Genomic DNA, 18,622 nt, shown 5'->3' with positions numbered 1-18,622 from the left:
ATTGCTTCTGTGATGACAGACCACAGTTGCTCCTAGCATGTGACACAGCCTTTAGGAGTATTGCAACCCAATTATAACACCTGGGTGATCACTAACACACTCCAGATGATTTGACATGGCACACTGACTGGTGTAAACAACATAAATCAGCAGGGAGAAACAGTATTTAACCATGGCCAAACAGTTAGTCATTACTTGGCCAGATGAGCAGTATATAACTATCAATCTGTGTCAATTGGAGGCACTGCCATAACTCTGCCACAACTGGGTCATGTACTGGTGACCACTGCCTATCTGCTCAGCCTGAATTGCCAACACTTCACCAGCCACCATTCTCTGGTAGCTGGTTCACAGGTTGACCATGGCCAATTTCATCAATGTGCCACCAGGTATATTGCTGTCTGCCATAAAGATAGAAGATACTTCTGGCTAGTCTTGCTCTGCATCACATCCGTATGGAGGGTCTTGTGGCATCTCGTCATGGTTACTATGTCAGCACCCTGAATCAAAACTCCATCAAATAAGCAGCTCACTTCTCTGCGCCACTGGCTGTTGCCATACCTGTTGCACATTGTGAGATATTACATGAAAAAGGAAAGGCACTGGGATGACTGTGCTAGCTGGAAGGAGTAATTAAACACTTGTTCATGCTCATGGAGGAGTTAAATTGAATGAGTAAATAAAGGACCATATCTATATATCCACTGTTATTCATATTATTTATGGATCATATGTTGAAAACAGTAGACTGGCTGGGTGAGATCACGATATGTGAACACAAAATAAGCAGTCTTGCATATGCGGATGACTTAGATGTGATGGCAGATTCAATTGAAAGTTTGCAAAGTAATATTTCAGAGCTAGATCAGAAATGTAAGGACTATGGTATGAAGATTAGCATCTCCAAAACGAAAGTAATGTCAGTGGGAAAGAAATATAAACAGATTGAGTGCCAAATAGGAGGAACAAAGTTAGAACAGGTGGACGGTTTCAAGTACTTAGGATGCATATTCTACAGGATGGCAACATAGTGAAAGAACTGGAAGCGAGGTGTAGTAAAGCTAATGCAGTGAGCACTCAGCTATGATCTACTCTCTTCTGCAAGAAGGAAGTCAGTACCAAGACTAAGTTATCTGTGCGCCGTTCAATCTTCCGACCAACTTGGTTGTATGGGAGCGAAAGCTGGGTGGATTCAGGTTACCTTATCAACAAGGTTGAGGTTACGGATATGAAAGTAGCTAGGATGATTGCAGGTACTAGTAGACGGGAACAATGGCAGGAGGGCATCCACAATGAGGAAATCAAAGAAAAACTGGGAATGAACTCTATAGATGTAGCAGTCAGGGCGAACAGGCTTAGATGGTGGGGTCATGTTACACGCATGGGAGAAGCAAGGTTACCCAAGAGACTCATGGGTTCAGCAGTAGAGGGTAGGAGGAGTCAGGGCAGACCAAGGAGAAGGTACCTGGATTTGGTTAAGAATGATTTTTGAAGTAATAGGTTTAACATCAGAAGAGGCACCAATGTTAGCACTGAATAGGGGATCATGGAGGAATTTTATAAGGGGGCTATGCTCCAGACTGAACACTGAAAGGCATAATCAGTCTTAAATGATGATGATGATGATGATGATGATGATCTATATATCCACTGCTGGTCTGTCTGCCACTTCTCCACCTATCTCGTCTGTCTCCCAAACTGTCTATATACCTTACATAGACCACAGGAAGACTCAAACCCATCTTGACAAGCAAGAACAGCTCATGTTTAACTCTGTTTTCCCTCTACTATCACAGACCTGCTACAGACAGAATGAAATTAGATTCACGATGTCATAAAAAAGTATCACATTTTTTGAATTATTAGATGCTGGAAGTACACAATTGAATGGCAGAAATAAGGATTTCCTCATTCACATTCTTTAATTGGTTACACGAAAAAATCTGTACAAATCATATTGATCAAGTAATTTGAGCTGAATTTATGGATTCAAAAGATGATCCAAAATTATACAATATACTGTAATAGCAAAATACTTGACTCATGGTCCATGTGGAAAATCAAATATGAATTCATCAAGTCTGAGTGAATAGAGGTGTGCAAAGCTATATCCAAGACAATGTTTAAATGAGACACAAACAGGAGAAGATGGATATCCTAAGTACAGAAGACAGTCTTCAGAAAATAGCAGTTTCACTGCCAAAATACAAATTCAAAGTAAGCTAGAGTTAGAAGTATCAGTAGATAAGCAGTGGATGTTTCCATAAAATCTGCTTCTGTCAAAAATATTTTAAGTAGACATAAATGTGCAGTACTGCAGCTCACACCCAAACATCCAGATGTCAGACACGCAGATCAGTACCAAACATTGTATGTTGATAGAGTATCAACCAAAACACCAATTTAGTTCATGCTATGTGCTGTCATTGAGTAGAATATGCATTAATAGTAACTAAAAATAACACCAGAACTATGGAGCACAAGAAAAGCATATCTGTGAGTATTTGTATTGTAGATCTCATGTGGTTCACTTGGTAGAGCGTGAGTTTGTCTTATCAAATGTCATAATAGCAAAAACGTGTGACAGAACACCACACCTATCTATACAGATGTACTCTATAGGTTTACTAATTTCAACTAATGAAGCAAAAGCAGGCTGCCAAAAGAACATTGCTTCAAACTCTGAAAAGTCCTTTTACATGCCAGGAAAATCTTCTCCCAAATAACAGTTTCATGCATAAACAGATAGCAAAAGATTGACAACAGTGGATATGGATATGAATGTAGGACATTTGGTTTAACAAACTCTCATGGTAACAACTCAGCCAAGTAAGATCTTCAAAACAAGTGTTCACAAATACGATTTTCCATTGCTCTGTAGTTTGGGTGTTACTTTTAATTACCATTTACACAAGTTCTACTGGATGACAGCACATAGCATTAACTAAATTGGTATTTTCATTGATACACTATTGACACACAATGTTTTGTACCAATCTAAGTGTCTGACATCTGGAAGTTTGGGTGTCAGTGAAATCAATTAAATATTTGTGCAAATATGTTAATAAAGGCAGTAATATGGCTGTATCCACAATAACTAGAGATAACAGAGTACAACATTGAGTACGACACTCCAAATATGAAATACTATGGTATAAAATGGGCAGGTATATAAATTGTGATGTAGTATCTTGGTAAATATTGGGTTCCCCAATACATTATCAAGAGCAGGCAGTTGTTCATTTAGCAATGCATTTAGAAAATGGTCAGTGGGAATATTTTACAAGCGAAACTGCAGAGAGAACAGGCAGTGAACCACTTGTGAATATGGCATTGACAACATTTTGTTTCCAGTTTTGTCAAAGTGATCTATTTACAAGAACATTGCTACATACTATTGTACCATATGGATTGCAACCATACGATTCTTTCAACAAAAAAATCAAGGAAATCAAGTCAAAGGACATGATGGAATTATCAAAGTAATCCATTTATAAGAACATTGCTAACTGCTACTTTACCATATGGATTGCAACAAGATGAATCATCCAGCAAAAAATCAAGGAACTCCAATCAAAGGATGTGAAGGAATCTTCCAAAGTGACACATTGAGATGAATGTTCATGGTGCATCTAGAAAATGCTGAGTGCTTCTATCTCATGAAAAAATGTGTTTCACACATTTTCAAGAAGTTGATGTTCTATAAAGAAATGGATAACTGAATGACGGATTACTTTATTTCATATTAGGAGATTGTTGACTATTTAAGTGGAGTTGAGAGTATTCATGAATATGAAACACTAACATTTTTATGATTTTTTAAACATTTATTTTTACAATAGAATGTCCAGGATGGAATAATAACAATATTATGAAAAGGATAGATTAGAACTAACAATACAGAGGAGATGCTGAGTTGCAAACAATTATAGTGGAAAGACTGCTGTACATTTAAGCTTATGGACTAAAATCCTTTTTCTGAAGTAGAGAACACACACACACACATTCACACAAGCACAACTCACACATAGAAGATCACCATCTCTGACCGTTGTGGGCAGACTATGTCATAACTGCACTTGATGGGAGAAACTATCCATTGTGAGTAGGAGGGTAATGAGGAGGCATGAGGCAAAGAAGGATCATTTTCATGGAAGGGGTGAGGGAAGATGTAGTGTTGCTTGCTGAAGCCTACGGGGGCATGGTGGGTGTAGGGTAGAGCTGCTAGGTGCAGTCAGGAGACTTTTTTGGAGGGAGTAGGAGGTGGGTTGGAGGAGGGTGGCGGGGGGGGGGGGGGGGGAGGGATGAGTGGGAAAGGAGAGAAGTGGAGAAGCAGAAAAGGACTACAGCTGCAATAATGGAATAGAAGGCTGCGTTGTGCTGCAGAAGGAGTGGCAAGGTGGTAGGTAGGTGGAGGATGCAGACTAATGAAGGATGAGGCCTGGGGGTTAAGAGAATATAGGGTGAATTGCAGTGAGTCCTGTACAATTCAGAAAGACGGGTGTTGGTTGGAAGGATCCAGATGGCACAGGCTGTGAAGCAGTCATTAAAGTGAAGCGCATTGTGTTGTGAAACTTGGCGGACATACAGCTTGCTAGTCATCATGCCCATGTAGAAAGCAGCACAGTGGTTGCAGCTTAGTTTGTATATCACATGACTGTTTTACAGGTAGCCCTACCTTTGATGGGATAGGAGATGCTTGTGACTAGACTGGAGTATATGATTTGGGGGAGAGGCAGATGGTGGGCTTGTGAGAGCTGGTAGGTGGCTGGAAAAACAAGGCATGTGAGATCTGTTTCTGTACAAGGTTGGGAGGGTAATTTTTGTATCTGAAGACCTCAGTGAGACGTGTGGTATGTTAGGAGAGGGATTGCTCATCACTGCAGATGCAGGGACCATAGGTGGCTAGGTTTTGGGGAAGGAACTTCTTGGTATGGAATGGGTGGCAGCTTTGAAGTGGAGGTATTGTTCGTGGTTGATAGGTTTGATATGGTTGGACGTACTGATGTAAGCCATTCCAGAAGTGAAGGTTAACATCAAGGACGTTGGCTTGTCAGGTTGAGGACAAGATGATGCAAATGAGGGAGAAGGAATTGAGATTCTGTAGTAATGTTGATATGATGTCCTCATCCTCAGTCCACAAACATTTCATCAATGAGTTGAAATCAGGTGAGGATTCTGGGTGGTTAGGTGCAGGTACCCATTGTTGTACTACATACATATGTGTTTGTGGGTGATGCCTTCAAAGGAGAAGTGATTGTGGGTGAGAATATACTTGTTCATGGTGATCAGGAATGAAGTTGTATGATTGGAATCAGTTGGGCTTTGGAAAAGTAGTGTTTAACAGCAGGAAAGTCATGGGCACTGGGAATGTTAATACAAAGAGAGGTGGCATTAACCGTGATGAGCAGGGTATCATATGCTGTAGGAACAGGAACTATGGAGAGTTGCTAGAGGAGATGGTTGGTATCTTTTATGCAGAATGAAGTTACGGATAATAGGCTGAAGGTGTAGATACATGAGAGCAGAGATTCTCTGTGTGAAGGCACAGTAATCAGCCACAACAGGACATCCTGGGTGGTTGGGCTTATGGACTTTAGGAAACATGTAGAAAGTAGGTGTGTGGGGAGGGGTAGGGGTGAGGAGAGAGAGACTTAAGAGACTTAAAATAGAGATACTGGGATGGGCCTAAGTATTTGAGGAGGGACTGGAAATTCTGTTGGAGCTCCATAATTTTCTCACTGTGGCAGGGTTTGTAAGTGGATAAATCTGACAGCTGGCACAGTCCCTCCATCCCAGTACGTATGGTTCAAAACCAAAGCGTTTCTCGATAGTTAGAATTGTAAGGTCAGGATCAGTTTTCAGATGGTGATAGAATGCATTTATTTCTGCAGATGTGAGGCTGTATTCTGTGTTGATGGATCTGGGGAATGGTGGTGAGGTAACATTTGAGATTAAGAAATTCTGGAATGCTAACAGGGGGTGACTTTGGAGCAGTAGCTATGGATTAGAGTTGGATGTAGTATTGAACTGAGTCAGATGGGATTCAGTATTGGTTTCTGTTTGAGTTTGATTGGTAGGGTTGATACTGAAACAGTGTTTTCACTGTAGGAACCAGGATATGGAGAGAAGTTCTTTAACAATTCCAGTGTGATTGAATTTGAGAGTAGACCAAAAGGTAATGCCTTTGAAAAGGAATGACACTTCCGTGGGACTAAGGCTTTTGGCTCTGGTTGGATTCTCGATTCTGTTTGGTGGTGGGAGGGAGCTTCTGAGGGTGTTGTGAATGTAGTAGGTCTGTGAGGCAATGTTTGTTGTCTGTGAGGGGATGTGGGGCAGGTTTGGAGACTCTTGTAGAAGTGATGAGTAATGGTATTCTATGGCAGGAACACGAGATGGAGAGTTTTCTGAGATGACATTGTGCAAGCTGCTGTAGTTCCTGGGGGCCAAGAGTTTCATTGTGAGAGATGGGTTGCAGGACTTTGAGATTGTAGGACAGGATAATTTTATGAGAGCACGTGAGGTATTGCAAGGCGGCATGGAACCTGATTTACATGGTTTTCGAGGGGGGGGGGGGGGGGTGAGATTCAATGAGCTAGGCAACTATGCAGGAATTGTGGGTGTGACTGGGTTCTGGATAGGGATATGCAAACTTTTCTGTATTGGTGCAGATGGAAGAAACAAGGATCCTTAGCAAAGGACAAAAAAAATGTGTAAAAATGAAAGACTTAAAAATACAAGGGATAAACTTATAAAATATGTAAAAAAAGCATGTAAACCTCACAAAAAGGATGGAATGGACGAAGTATGGGGGAAATAAGTGGAAGCTGAGAGAGTAGGGTCTGTAGGGAAAGGAGAAAACTAACAACAAATGAGATAAAAACAAAGTTATATCTGGAGAAAGAATCACAATCGGGCATCTAAAAACTGATGCCAACCTTATATTCCTACTTTCTGGTAATGGCTCTGCCAATATGGTTTGGAGCTGCAGGGATTACCTGGCAGAGGGACTCCACCAGCTGTCAGATTTGTACAGTAACAAAACCTGCCATAGTGACCCCATTCCCAAAATCCAACAGGATGTTCAGGCTATCTTCAAATCATTAGCTCCATGAAAGAACCATTCACCTGAGTCTTTCTCTCTCCTCACCCCTACTGCAGCCCAAACTCCTACCTTCCACATGCTTCCTAATGTCTATAAACCCAGGTTCCCAGGACACACCATTGGAGGCAATTACTTTTCCCCCACTGAAAGACTCTGTGCTCTCATAGACCTACATCTTCAGTCTATTACCCATAACCTACTGTTGTATATAAAAGACAATGACCATTTCCTCCAGTGACTCTCCACAGTTCCTGTTCCTTTACCACACTGTGCTCTACTCAGCTCTACTCATCAATGTTGATGTCACCTCCCTCTATACTGACATTCACAATGCCCATGGCCTTGTCACTGTTGAACACTACCTTTCTCAAGCCCAACTAACTCACCGACTCCAAACATACTCCTTCTGGGCCACCCTATCCACATTCCTCCAGAACCTCAACAATCCCTTGCCTCATGGCTCATATCCCTGCTGTAGACATAGATGCAACATCTGATCCCATACACCCTCCCACCACTACCTACTACAGCCCTATTCCATCAAAGGCAGGGAAACCTGTGAAAGCAGTCATGTGATGTACAAACTAAACTGCAACAACTGTGCTGCTTTCTATATGGGCATTATTGCTAATACTTTGCCCAAGAGGCAGCAGGACCACCCAGCTGCTGATCATGCTTCCCAACACAAAGTGCTTATTTCAGTAACTGCTTCATGGCTTGTGTCATCTGGATCGATCTTACCAGCTGTTCTGAATTGTGCAGTTTGGAACTGTCTCTTCAACATATCCTACATTCCCATAAATCTCCCAGAACTTAACCATTGCTAGTCGCTCTCCTCCACCTACCTTTCACCTTCATTGTTCCTACCGCTGCAGAACACAGACTTTTATTCTGCCAATGCAATCATTAGTCCTTTTCACCTTCTCTGTTTCCCTCCTTTTTCACTCACCTTCACCTGCCCCCCCCCCCCCCCTCCCACTCCCCCAAGACCTCCTGACTGGACCCAGCAACCCTAACTCGTGTGCATCACATCCCTGCAGGCTCCCACCCTCATCCTGCTAAACCCTCCATTCTCACTCATTATCACCTCCTTATCCTCACCACTCACATCAGAGTGCTGCTCTGATCAGATGTAGTGACACTGTAGTCTGTCCAAAGAGGCTAGAGATGCTGTGTGTGAATTCTGTGCTTATGTGAATGTGTGTGTATTTTCCCCTTCAGAAGGCCTTTTGACAGAAAGCTTAAATGCACAGCAAACTTTTTGTTGTGCCTGTCTGTGACTCAACATCTCTCTATATGGTGAGTAGTACTCTATACTTTTTGTAGTGTTATCAAATAAATTAAGCAATTTTGCTTTTGCAATTCAAGAACTAGCAAATTCATGATGTGGGTACACAAAAAATAGCATCTCATAGTTATTTTGAATCTGTGGTTAGCTGTGGTAATTTTCTGGACGAGTTCATATCGCATACCTCAGATCCAGGGGAGGGGGGGGGGGGGGGGTAAGGTCAGACACGTGTACTTCATAGAAAAAGTCTTGTCATCCATTATTTCAGAAACTAAAAATTACAACTCTTCCCTTCCTGTAAATTTACTAAATTATAAGTTTCTTACACAAATTGCTTGAGGAGGAACAAAGAGAATTTTATGCTGCCCACAGACGACATCTGAAATGATTTTTGCAGCTCCACAGTACAGTAAAGTGAAAATATGTGATAAGTAAATAAGTAAAACATATGTTGTATAACATCAGATATTTGAAAAATAAGGTTCCAGTAGTCTGTGAGAGGAATTTTGCTATTCAGCAGAAGAACTCATTGAAGATGAAATGATAATTTGAGCAATGGGTGACTTGATATTATATTATTCTTTTGTTGTGTGTATACACTGATGCTAAAAAACTTGTATTAATATTAGGGTACTGTTATTATCATCAATTGTTCTATTTTTTAGTAAAGTTTAAAATGTGCCTTTTGTTTTTGAGTCAAATTATTTAGCTTATGTATGTTATGATACCAATAAATCAAAAATGAAAAAGAAATCATAATTCATGATACCAAGAACTATTTTATAATGTGAATGGATAGATAAAAAAATCTACTCACCGAGTGGTGGCAATAGAACACACATAAAAAAAGGTTTAACTTTTACAAACTTTGGGAACCAGTGGCTTGTTCTTTTGGCAAAATAGTCGAAGGAGAAAGAAGAGGTGTGAAGGAAAAGGAACAGAGAGGGTTAGGGAAAGGAGTTCAGTTCCGATAATTCACCCAGAACCCCAGATCAGGTCCTCCCTACCAGATGGGATGAGATTTAGTTATTGTAGTAGGTTGGTAAAAAGGAGTATAAATTATGTAGAAATGTGGAAGAAGTGGCCTTTACAACCTTCACAGACCATAAAAAACTTACAGGAGTGTGCACAGCACACAGAAATACTGCAAACTGATTTTCAAATCCTCTCATAAAGTGTTACTAATGCTCTCAGACACTTACACTTTACAAATTAATTTGTATCAGATGATATAAGCAAGACTTCCAATTGCAGCTAGCAGCAACAAAAGACTGGCCTAGATGTAACAGAACTCTAACTTTCAGATCCAGAGGTATTCTCATTTGGAAAGAGATAGGAAAAGACTGAGTGGATAAATGTTCAGGGATTATGTAGGAAAATTACAAAAGACCATGAGTCAAGCTTGATCTGTCTTCCCAATCTAGTGGCTCTAGTTGACTTTCTTATTTAATTTGTCAGTAGGCCCATTTCTTCCAAAGCTGTTCTTTCTTTTAATCTAAAATGCAACTTTTAAAAACTGGCATTTTTGTAATGTGTTCCTTGTTTCTGTGTGATTTGTTTTTCAGTAATTTATTTCATTAAAAAAAAACACTACTTTTTTGTAGCTACCTGACTCACATTTCATTCCAGGGACCTGTGTTATCCTGTGCTGTTGGAGCAATGACAAGAGACATACAACTGGTGAAAATGGGTATATTAAACGAAATTTTTGGTCTCATGTTTTGTATAATAGAAGGATTCTTTTGTGGTCTCATTATTGGTCTATCAACAGAACACTTTGGTACAGGTGAATGGCCCACAGAAGAAATGATTTCTAGGTAAGTACTCAGAAATTTAACTATCCTTTGGGCACTATATTAATATTATATAACCATTGTTTTAAAAATGTATAAGACAATGAAAGTCTATGATAAATCATTTGAACTTTTAAAATTTAACTTGCAGAGTGATTATTAAATGTTTAATTCAAGAAGCATTTCAAATAAATTTGTCATGACGGAGTAAAATTTTATGATGCTTACCACAGAGAAGATGAGAAATGAAATGTTAATCCATAGCGACAAGTCACTAAAATTAACTGAATTGAGTTTTTATTCATCCTTTGACAATTTATACTGAATGTATTTCATCGGCATATATATTCTGTCTGCAGCTGAAAAGAATGCATTTCATTCAGTGGTACGGTTTTCTCATCTTGTTTCTTTCTTTTAATATGGATGTGATGTCTGCAGTCATATTTCACTTGAACCTTGGAGCTATAAATAAAACATGAGACCATAACTGGTGAATAACTGACAGACAACAAGGCTGACAATCAATCTATTCAGAAGATAAATTGTTTTAGACAGGGAGTGAGGGGAAGGGCTGTTTCCTAGCTTCCCACACACATATATACATACATACATACATACATTAATCCTTGTTCCATAGATCATGAATATGACATTTTGTAATGATGTGGAACATGTCACTTTAACATTAGTTTCCTTTACACAAAATAATTTTTTTTCTTACAGTTACTACTTCATATCTAAGAATTCATCTATTGAGTAGAAGGAGTAGTCATTCAGAAATTTTTTATGAGGGTAATCCCAAAAGTAAGGTATCCTCTTGTTTTTATAAGTGCATAGACCTGTTTATTTCTACAATGGTTTACATCAGTTTACAGCTTGAACATTTATCGATTTTCGACACAATCAACATTTCTGTCGATGCATTTTTGTAGACACTGTGGCAGTTTTTTTATGCCCATGTCATACCAGCTCGCTGCCATGCTGTTCAGAAGTTATGAACCTCTGCTTTCACCTCAGCATCAGAGCTGTATCACTGGGACCACAATTCATGCTGACAAGTACTGTGAGACTCTGAAAAAAACTCAAATGGGCAATTCAGAACCAGAGAAGAGGAATGTTGAGCAAGGGCATACACATTCTCCATGACAATGCTCACCCACACATCACTCGGCAAACTGTTGCTCTCCTCCAACAGTTTCAGTGGAACATAATCACCTACCCACCCTGTAGTCCTGACTTGGTGCCCAGTTCCCTAGGTTAAAAGAACATTTAGCCAGAAAATGATTCAGCTCTGACGACAAGGTGAAAGAAGAGGTTCGTAACTTTCTGAACAGCATGGTGGCAAGATGGAATGACATGGGCATACAAAAACTGCCACAGTGTCTACAAAAATGCATCAACATAAATGGTGATTATGTCAAAAAATAGCTAAATGTTCAAACTGTAAACTGATGTAAACCATTGTAGAAATAAACAGGTTTATGTACTTATAAAAAAATAGGAGATCTTACTTTTGGGATTACCCTCATAATTAGCTTTTAAATGTTGGTTGGCTATCTGTCAGACTTTAAATACTATTTGGTAAATGACTGAAGATTTTTGTGGCCACATAATTCACCACTTTCTGTTCCAAAGTGAGATTAATCCAGAGTAGTGAAGATCGTCCTTTCTTCTAGTGTTGTAGCTATGCACTTCACTGTTATTTTTGAATTGGGATGAGTTATTAATGACATATTTCATAAGTGAATATATGTATTGTGAAGGTACTGAGAATATCCTGAGTTGCTAAAATAAATATCTGCAAGGTGATCTTAGGTGGGCTCCAGCTATTATTCTGATTACACGCTTTTGAAGAATGAATACTTTCCCTCTTAATAATAAATTGCCCCAAAGTATGATGCCATATGAAACCAGTGAATGAAAATAGGCATATTAGGCTAATTTACTGATATGTTCATCACCAAAATTTGCAGTAACCCTAATAGCATAAGTAGCTGAACCTAACCGTTTCAGCAGAACATCGATGTGTTTCTTCCAATTCAATTTCTCATCAATGCACACACCCAGATATTTTGAGTATTCTGCCTTAGCAATAGACTTCTGTTCATAGTCTATATTTATCAATGGTGTTATGCTATTTACTGTACAGAATTATATAAACTGTGTTTTCTCAGAATTTAGTAAGAGTCCATTTGCAGAGAACCACTTAATAATTTTCTGAAAGACATTATTTGCGATTTCCCCAGCTGATTCTTGCTTGTTGGGTATCATTACCATACTTGTATCATCAGCAAAAGAACTAGCTTTGCATCTTCATGAATATAGAGTGGCAAGTCCATAATATATATTAAGAACAATAAGGGACCCAAGACTGAACTCTTTGGGACACCATTCTAGATACCTACCCAGTTAGAGGACTCTGCCGGTTTTTGCACACTATCTATACTGTTAATTTCAAGCTTCAGCATTCTTCCAGTTAAGTATGAATTAAACCATTTGTGCACTGTCCCACCAATACCACAATACTTAAGCTTATCTAGAAGAATTCCATGTTTCACACAATCAAAAGTCTTTGAGAGATCACAGAATATCCCAATGGGTGATGTTCAGTTATTCAATGCATTTAATATTTGAACAGTGAAAGCATTTATAGCATTTTCTGTTGAAAAGCCTTTCTGAAAATCAAAGTGACATTTCGTTAGTACTTGATTTTTACAAACATGTGATGCTACTCTTGAATACACAACTTTTTCAAGAATTTTGGATAAAGCTGTCAGAATTGAGATTGGGTGGTAGTTGTTAGCATCAGATTTATCCTCTTTTTTATGCAATGGATTAACAATAGTGTATTTCAGTCTGTCTGGAAAAATGCCCTGTTTCAGTGAGCTACTACATATGTAGCCAAGAATTCTACTTATTTGTTGGGAACAAGATTTTAGTACTCTGTTGGAGATGCCATCAATTCCATGTGAGCTTTTACTTATGGGAATCAGGTCGCTTAGCTTCCGTAATAACCTGAACACCACTTGTATGAAACTCATATTTATTCCAACTGCACAATTATACATATACACACATAAACAAGCCTTGCGAGCATCACCGGTCGAAATGTAAACACACATTGCACAGAGGCGCGCAGTCAGACCCGCGTCCTAAGAGTGTGTCAGTGCACAGAGGCCCCCCCCCCCCCCCCCCCCCTTGCAGTGCGGAGCACGGTGCGAGGAGGTGATGTAGGTTTGCATGGTGATCAGTCCGTTGTGATGAAGTCACAGTGCCATGCTGGTGGACGTAGCGGGCGGCCGAAATGGGAAACTGGGATCAAGCGGCCTGGCAATGCAGGGGTGTGGTGTGCCGTGAGTGGCACGCAAATGCAGTGGTGGCCATCCTCGTCGATTGAAGCGGTGATTGCCACCTCCTCCGTGTCTGTCAGTACCGCAAACGTGTGTAGGAGTGTAACCAGGGTGGCTGAATCGTCTCAATGTGCAAGGGGGAACGTGCAGGGCGAACAGTGTCCCATCTCACAGTTGGAGAGACAGGTCCTCGACTGGAAAAGGTGACACGTCGATGTGGAAAACGGCGACGCTGGCGTTGCCGGTCTGCATCGGCCAGTTGACGGAAACACTAAGGTGAGGGGAGGGAGGGGTGAAACCTTCACACGCGACGTTTCCTGCAGCCTCTGAGCTGGGAAGAGAACACGAACCACTGGTGTCACACGTATCATCACACACATCGTCACACGCATCATGGGTACCGGTGGGGGGGGGGGGGGGGGGGGGGGTTCGGCACGTTTGAGGTATTAGAGATGGAAGGTGGCACAAGAGTGTGGTCGGGATGGGAGTTGTATTCTGAAGTTGCCTCGTCATTGAGGTGCCAAGCTGGTTTGAGGCGCGAGACGGACACTGTTTGTATTCTACCATTGCACAGCATGTCAAGGGTCTGCGGTGAGCAGCTTATCACTTTGTGTGGGACCGAGCAGGGCGGGTGTAGTGTGGGCTGTACCGTATCATCACGCAGCATCATGTAATTGCAAAAGTGTAGGTCTTTGTGCACAAAGACATGAGGGACCGTGTGTGCTTGTGGGGGCAGGGGGCGTACATTCCGGCGAAGTGTCGGACGCGTTCTATAAGCGTCGGAAATTATGACTGTGGGGGAGGATCGGAATCCTCGACGAATTGAGCTGGGAGGTTGGTTGGTTGGTTGGTTGTTTGGGGAAGGAGACCAGACAGCGTGGTCATCGGTCTCATCGGATTAGGGAAGGATGGGGAAGGACGTCGGCCGTGCCCTTTCAGAGGAACCATCCCGGCATTTGCCTGGAGTGATTTAGGGAAATCACGGAAAACCTAAATCAGGATGGCCGGACGCGGGATTGAACCGTCGTTGAGCTGGGAGGATGAGGGGTTCCACATACAACAATTCCACTAGGGAGGCTTGCAAATCATCTTTGTAAGCCAAACGGACACCTAGTAGTATCCAGGGGAGGGCTTTGGACGAAGATCTGTTGTGGCACGTCAGCGCTGCTTTCAATGTGCGGTGCCAGCACTCAACCAACCCATTGCTTTGCAGGTGGTAGGTGGTTGTATGTAATTTGTTTGCACCGCATAGATCACATAATTCGCCAAAGAGCACAGCTTCAAATTGTTGTCCTTGGTCCATCGTGACCGAAGATGGGCAACCGAACCGCGTGATCCAGGAGGCGATGAAGGCCTGTGCGACAGAGTCGACAGTAATGTCTGTTATTGGAATCACTTCCACCCACCTACTAACATGGTCGATGATAGATGAAATGTATCGGAAACCCTTGGAAGGAGGGAGTGGCCCGACCAGGTCAAGATGGACGTGACAGAACCTGCCTTTCGGTAACTCAAACGATCCCAACAGTGGGTATGTGTGACTGCTGACCTTACCATGTTGACAAGGTATGCATGCTCGTGTCCAGTTTTTGCAGTCTCCTCTAACCCCAGTCCATACGAATCGCTCTGTTATGAGGCATGTGGTAGCCCAAATACTGGGATGTGCTAGGTCGTGGATAGCGGCAAATAAAGTACGGCACAAGGTGGCCAGTACTAGGGGGCAGGCAGTACCTGTGGAGATGTCACAGAGTACTGGTAAGGCTGAACCTGGAATTCGGCAGGGCTCAATTGAGAGTGAGGCGGACTCGCTATTCAGTAACTGTTGAATGTCATCATCCGCTTGTTGCTGGGCAGCTAGGTCGACGAAGTCCCAAGAAAACGAGATTGTAGCGACCCATGACATGCAGTCAGCAATGACATTGTCTGCACCCTTGATATAACGGACGTCTGTTGTGAATTGACATATTAGGTCCATGTGTCGGAAACAGCAGGGGAGAAGGTCGGTTGTGGGATTATGCGCAGCATCCACCAACAGTTTGTGGTCTGTATATATTGTCACTGACCTACCCTCAATGTCCTCTCGGAAATGCCAAACTGCCTCGTAAATAGCAAAGAGTTCTTGGTCGAAAGTGGACCACTTATGCTGGGAGGCTGACAACTTCCGCAAAAAGAAACGTAGTGGTTGTGTGGAGCCTGCCAGCTGCTGCAGGAGCACAGCGTCGATAGCAGCATCACTTGCGTCAGCTGTGATTGATATTGGGGCATCAGATACACGGTGCACGAGCGTGACAGCATTCGATAGTGCTGTTTCAAGTGCGTCAAACATGCGTCACATGTCGTCACCCCACAGGACCTTGTGGAGCCCTGAAGTATTCTTTCCCATGAGTGCGTCGGTCAATGGAGCCTGTAGGGATGCGGCGTGTGGGATGTGCCGCCAGAAAAAATTTATCATCCCTAAAAAACGACGTAGGTCACGATAAGTCTCAGGCAGGGGGAGGTTGCGTATAAAGGCGACTCTGTCTGACGTGGGGCAGGTCCCTTCCGTAGAAACAGTATAGCCCAAAAATGTCTCACTAGCGGACCGCAACTGAGATTTATCATCGTTGATTTGGACTCCATTCTTGGCGAGAATACTAAGAACTGTTGATAGGTGCTGTTCGTGTTCCTCGAGGGTAGTTGATGAAATGAGGATGTGTTCCAAATATGCGTAACAGTATGGGAGTGAGAAAAGGATGTAGTCGATAAACTGTTGCCAAGTCTGTGCGGCGTTTTTGAGGCCGTACGGCATGTAACAGTATTCGTACAGTTCGAAAGGGGTGATAATTGCTGATACATGGGGATCTGATAGTATGCTTTTCGGCAATCAAGTACACTGAAAATGCATGCACCATGGAGTTGTTGGGCGAAATCTTGTATGTTTGGTATAGGGTAGTTGTCTAAAATCGTTCTGGCGTTCAACTGTCGGTAGTCGCCACACAAATGAAATGAACCATCTTTCTTGGGCACTAGATGGATAGACGAAGACCAATTGCTGTTGGATGGACGGACAGTACCTGAATCTAACAGCTCCTGTACAGCAGTTTTTGCATGCTGTAATTTGGTGGCATTAAGGCGTCGAGCCTTGTTGCGTACTGGGGGGCCTTCCGTGGTGTTCAAACGGAGACAGGTACCGTTAGTAATCATCTATCACCTGCAGGACACCATGGGGAACCACACTGGAACTAGGTGGAGTAACACGCACTACATTAGAGGCAGGAATGTCACTGACCTGCGGGAAAATGTATCATTGTGGAGGTATCTGCACCTCGGTGGAGTTCTCGTGGGTGTATCCCCGTGGTGCGGAAGTGTCCCCTGGTGCCTCCCATGCGCGTGACAGTTCGGCTGACATGGCGGTGATCAGCTGTTGCAGGCACGCATTTTAAGCGTGAAGGTCGGTGATCTTGAAGCGCTGGGTTGTCAGGCACGTCCAGGCGCGGAGAGCTCTGTGGTGAGAAGGGGCGCGTTTGGCTGTCACGGTGGGCAAGGTATCACAGTGTGTGCCAGGGGCGGGGGGAAGGTGGCGAAAATCCCTGGTATCCTGTTGCCAGAAGTGTGATGTAGGAGGGCTGCTGCCTCGAGGTTTGGCGAGAGCCCGAAGTTATGCAGGAAATCCATACTGATAACGGGGCAGTCGACATCTGCAACGCATAATGTCCAGGTGCAGCATAAATCAGGCGAGAGATTTAGTTGGAGTTGGGCTGAACCGTGGACATGAATTGTGGAATTGTTGGCTGCTCACAGTGGCACAGTGGGCGTCAATGTCGAAGATGGGGCGCTCAACTTAGGAATGACGCTAGCATCAGCGCCCGTGTCCATGAGGAAATAGAGTGTGCTCGTCTTGTCGTGGATGTACAGTCTGCCGGCATGGTGGGCAGCGGGGGTGGTCAGTTGATAATGTTTTTGGTGCACTAAACTGCCGGCATGAGCTATGGCCCCTATTCTGACTCACGCTTCCTGTTTGGGTAGATGCAGGGTACGCTACAAGAACGTGCAGCGTCGCCGAACGTGGTATGATACCAGCATAGTGGGTATGCTGGGTGTTGTGCCTGAGCCGGCAACATCACGTGGCATGTTCTGTTGCACCTGCGTGGAGGTGGGCGGGGCAACCGGTTGAGGAACTGTAACAAGTACGGCCGTCTGGCTACCAGGGGCCTCCATTGGCTGTTGCTGCAAGCTCCGCACCTGGCCTCTGCTGGCCGGCCGGTGAAATGTAGTAGACGTGACGGCAGTGTCGCCAACATTCGGAGTGTCGGAAAAACAGGAGGACGTGACCTGGCAATGTATGGTGATGGAATATGCCTGGTCTGGCAGTTGTAGTTTTTCCTCCAGAGTGGTGTTTTGGTAAGCCAACAGGTGTAGCTGGAGGTCTGGCTGTAATTTCATAAGCCACAATGCCCAGAGTGCGAGGTCAGGGAGTTGCTCCTTGCACACCCGGGCCCTTAAATGGTGCCAAAGTTGTGAAGGCATACGGTCCCCTATTGTATGTTGTGAATTATGTAGTGGATGGCTTCTGCTGAAAGACGTGATAAGGGCTCAATGATGCGAGCTCTTGCGATGGCATATTTGTGCTGGCTTGGTGGCGAGAGCAATAGGTCACTGACCAGGTCCAGTTCGTCGTGGAGGTGGGTAATTAAACAAATGAAATGTGCATCATCTCCCCACACTCCGTGAATGTCCAGAATATTGTCCACTAACACAGACCATGATATAGCGTTGTCCTTCTGTAGTTGTGGCAGCTTCAGAAATCGCCCTACAGGTGGCTGCTGTGGCGTTGTTGGAAGTTGGTGATGTGGGGGCAGTGGAGGCCTGGAAACTGTTATAGGGTTGAGTGTCTGTACTGTAGTGCAATTAGACCTCTGACCAAACGACACACACGGCGCAGGAGCAAACGCAATAGGCGCGGGCGTCGCGGCTGATGCAGACACGGTCGCATGCTGTTGTTGGGAACGTAGCGGTATGCACTTCGGGCGAAATTACTGGTCGTGTGTCAGGCTGGTATGTAACATATTCATATGGGATGTTGCTGAGCACTGTGGTGAGGGAAGTT

The 18,622-nt window shown here is 43.1% G+C and overlaps 1 protein-coding gene across 1 annotated transcript in view; it reads left to right on the top strand.

Moving 5' to 3' along the window:
- LOC126475493 (uncharacterized) overlaps positions 1-18,622 on the top strand; it is a 248,704-nt gene that overhangs the window by 118,143 nt on the left and 111,939 nt on the right. The window contains exon 7 of the mRNA XM_050103399.1: positions 10,023-10,210. Within this exon, the coding sequence (XP_049959356.1) occupies positions 10,023-10,210 (188 nt within the window). The remainder of the gene's footprint in view (positions 1-10,022; positions 10,211-18,622) is intronic.

This window comes from Schistocerca serialis, chromosome 4 (genome assembly GCF_023864345.2).
Source record: "Schistocerca serialis cubense isolate TAMUIC-IGC-003099 chromosome 4, iqSchSeri2.2, whole genome shotgun sequence".
In the NCBI taxonomy this organism is placed as follows: domain Eukaryota; kingdom Metazoa; phylum Arthropoda; class Insecta; order Orthoptera; family Acrididae; genus Schistocerca; species Schistocerca serialis.
This window is presented reverse-complemented; position numbering and strand designations above follow the sequence as displayed.